This window comes from Protopterus annectens, chromosome 1.part0 (genome assembly GCF_019279795.1).
Source record: "Protopterus annectens isolate FY-2018-M chromosome 1.part0, PAN1.0, whole genome shotgun sequence".
Lineage (NCBI taxonomy): Eukaryota > Metazoa > Chordata > Ceratodontiformes > Protopteridae > Protopterus > Protopterus annectens.
Genome location: NC_056725.1, coordinates 464,140,517 through 464,144,251, shown reverse-complemented (window position 1 = coordinate 464,144,251; position 3,735 = coordinate 464,140,517). Strand labels below are relative to the sequence as shown.

The following is a 3,735-nucleotide window of genomic DNA, read 5'->3' as shown; positions in this document are numbered from 1 at the left end:
TCATTAAATGTACAAAATGCACAACAACTTGTGTTAGCATTGTAGTACCATGTGCAATGGTCACTGTGAAGAGCAAAGACAAAACAACACCTAGTTAACATTGAAATCCTGTTATTTCTTTTTGCTGGTAGAGCTGGAGATATACTCATCTTCTGTTCTGCCAGTTGGAGTAGACATTTGATTTTCAGCTTACACTACCATTTCCTAGTTCTTCCTTCCCTAAAAGTCCAAAATAATTACCACAATACATTGAGAGTGCTTCTTTTTTATTAGCCCTTGGGAATACAATATCTGATTTGACCAAAACTGTGTTAAAATACCAACGTGCTTGACATAGTAAAGGGGAAAACATTATGTAGGTCTGACAGGGGATATTGCTCATGGACTGGAGCATACTATACTGAGGCAAAGAACCATTGGTCAAAACAGGGAGCAGGGATGGTCAGACATTTCAAATCATCTTAAAAATCCAAGCTAAAAGAACTTACTGCATTAACTCTATACTGCTTTCAGCTCCAAGACAAACTTCAGTGAACCCCATACAGTTTAGATTTTAATGATAACATGGGATGCAATTGGACAGAAAACTCTACCTATTTAAGCCATTCCACTTATGCAACATGACATGCAAAAAACTCATAACATCTTTATTCTCCTGAAGTTTCTGACTCTTCTTTTTAAGGAGTAATTTCATATACTGTTTAAATAGGTATTACGGCACTTTAAGCACACATGGTGATGTACTGAGGACCCATATTGCCAAAATATGAGCGTTCCCATTCACTCATGAGGTCAAAGTGTAATGGACGATGGCAAAAGTTGCACTCAACCATGGATGGCATCTGCAAGGGGAGACCAACATCCTTCCAAGCCTCTACAAGACTCTCTGAAAGAAAAAACAAAAATTGTGAACACTTTGGTCAAGGCTTATCTATACCATGCATTGTAGTTTAAGTTAAAGACTTATATTAAATGGAAAACAGTAACACAAAATACAAAATAAATAAATGAATGACTGACAGTGGTTGCTCTGCAACAAAGTAAAGTAGAAAAATTTAAGTAAAGATCAAGAAGTCATAAGAAGCAGGTTTTCAACCTATCCTCCTCATTGTAAAGGACAAACATGAAATAAAAGGATTGGTGTTATGCATATGATATTATCAAATCTTTATTCTCCTACAGTTGCGTTTTATTAGGCATTTGGAAACATTTAAGCACCTTGGAAATGCACTGAAAACATACTGCTGAAGTAGGAGAGTCCCCGCTCACACATGAGGTTAAAGCACAAAGGGAACATAGACAGTTACACATGAAACCATACATTGTTGGATATAGAAAAATCAAAGTTTGAAAATCATTTTGTCTCAACATAGTTTTATAAAAAAAAGTGCAAAACACCCTATGCACAATTATTCCTAGGATTTCTTGTCAGAGATAAGTCTCCATATCACCACCATAAAGGACAATAATGGATATATAATTATAAATCTAATCCTAACCATTAACATTTTCATCATGAGAAATGCTAGAGAAAATGCTGTGTGAACATTTTTAGTTTAGCTTATTGTTTCTCTGACTTGCTCTTCCTTGATTGCATTGCTATTTTACTTCAGTGTTTTTTTCTATGATTTTAAAGTTCTAGGTAAGGGCAAGAAAGCAAACATGTAAACTGCATCCTGTAAATACAAACGGGTTATTAATTATTTCTGAATTTTGTGAATAGAGAAACCACATTTTTACTTAAAATAAGAAAAACAGGTCATATTTTCATTGTAAGCACTGCCTGGAAAAATACTTTGTGAATTTTTTTTATATATTTTTTCTTTGGTTTGTATTCTTTATACTTAAATTTTCTTCTGCTTTGCTCTTGTTTTATTGCAGTATTATTTAACTTTAAATGTTTTTCTTAGAGGTTTTAAAAATTCTAAGTTAAGGTCAGAAAACAAACAGTTGTGTTACAGATTGTGGGTCCAAAAAGATTAAATGCACTATGGAAGAAATTGAGATCTATAACTATTAAGGTAATAAAAATAGATCTACAGGGGAGGAATGAGGTTTAAAAGAAGGCAGGACTTAAATGACCCATGTAAAGTTGCTGAAAACGATTGGGTAGATTATAAGTGATGTATAATGTTTGCAACTGGGAGTGTGTCAGTATGGTTTATGATGTAAAATGCTTACAACTAGGATTGTGTTGGTGTGGTTTGTTTTCATTTATATAAATGTATTGTATATAGTATATATACAATATATACCTGAACTAAAACTAAAGGGACTAAAACATTTTCACTGCTTGTATCTTGCTATCCATATCCATAAAACAGAGCTTCCAGTTTCTCAGGTTTTGTATTATCTCTTGTTTACTCTCTTCCGACATATCCTTAGTTGCCATAACAAAATTCTTTTTAACCCTTACTCATAAGTAATTTTATCATGCCCCCATAAATATGGGTAATGCTGAAACAATTAGCGTATGGGTGCATAGTTTACAGCTATTGTCTTTGTTTTATCGAAACTGTCTCAGATTGTTCCACAGCATAGAAATATCCTTTTCTAGTTTTATCAGATACAAAATAATATCATCTGCAAAAAAGCCAACTTTTCTTGATTAACATATTAATTATATCCTTGAAGTTTAGACTCCTTTATGTTTTTCCAAATAGTTGTAATAACTTAAATAGCAAAGGGGAAAGAGGATACCCTTGTCTGGGTCCTCTGTTCAAACAGAACCTATCAGAGAGGAACCCACCTCCTATCTCTCCTATATCCTCCTAATTAACATTATTGTATCAAGAAATGCAAATGGTTCCATTGTTCTACTCATAAAATCCCAGCTTACTCTGTCAAATGTTTTCTCTGTATCAAAACAACCAACAACAATGGTATTTCTTACATTCTGCTTCCCTCTGGACCATTGTTCTCTTAGTGTTGGCAAATGTTTGCCTACCCTGCACAAAACTACATTGATCCACATCTATCAAATTTGATATCACCTTTGCCATTCTCGTAGCTGTTATAGACATAAACACTTTATCATTTATTTATTATTTATTTATTTAACATTTGTCTACTGGGAAAGTCCGACTGGGACAGAGCCCATTTTCAGCAGAGGCCCATGGAGAAATGCTCCATGCACATGCTTTTGGAATGTGGGAGGAAACCGGAGTACCTGGAAGAAACTCACTTAAATGCAGGGAGTACATGCAAACTGTGCACAGAAGGCACCCCAGCCGAGAATCAAACCTTAGAACCTTTTGCTGTGAGGTGAAACACTAACTGCTGCACCACATCATGGTTTAGGATCAAAATGGGCCTACATGAAGCTGGATCTGATGGTATCATCTTTAGGTATTACAGCAACCACAGCATTCTTTCAGGATGTTGGTGCTTCTCCTTTTAAAATACTGTTAAACTGTTAGATAAAACCTTCCTTATCTTTAAAATTTTCTTCCCTCCTAGCTTCCAAACTTCCACTGGAAAATCATCTATTCCAGGAGACTTTCCTGTCGATTGGTTATATGTCACTATTTTTCTCTCATCTCCTCCTATCCTAAGTGTTAATAATTGAGCCTCAACTACCTCTAACCTTGGCATATTTAATTCTTCCATAATCATTTCCATTTGTACTTTTTCTTGATTTCAACATTTCTCTGTTTTATGCAGATTTTCATAAAATTTCCAAAATATTTTTAATATCTCTACATGATCTCTGGTTATTTTCCTCATTACAGGCTC

At 34.5% G+C, this 3,735-nt stretch overlaps 1 protein-coding gene across 2 annotated transcripts in view; it reads right to left on the bottom strand.

The window, feature by feature from the left end:
* Positions 1–249: 249 nt before the first annotated feature.
* Positions 250–3,735, bottom strand: part of LOC122792914 (5-aminolevulinate synthase, erythroid-specific, mitochondrial-like) — a 199,260-nt gene continuing 195,774 nt past the window's right edge. For both annotated transcript variants that reach the window (XM_044060480.1, XM_044060489.1), the window contains exon 11: positions 250–886. In XM_044060480.1, the coding sequence (XP_043916415.1) occupies positions 723–886 (164 nt within the window). In that variant the 3' untranslated portion in view covers positions 250–722. The remainder of the gene's footprint in view (positions 887–3,735) is intronic.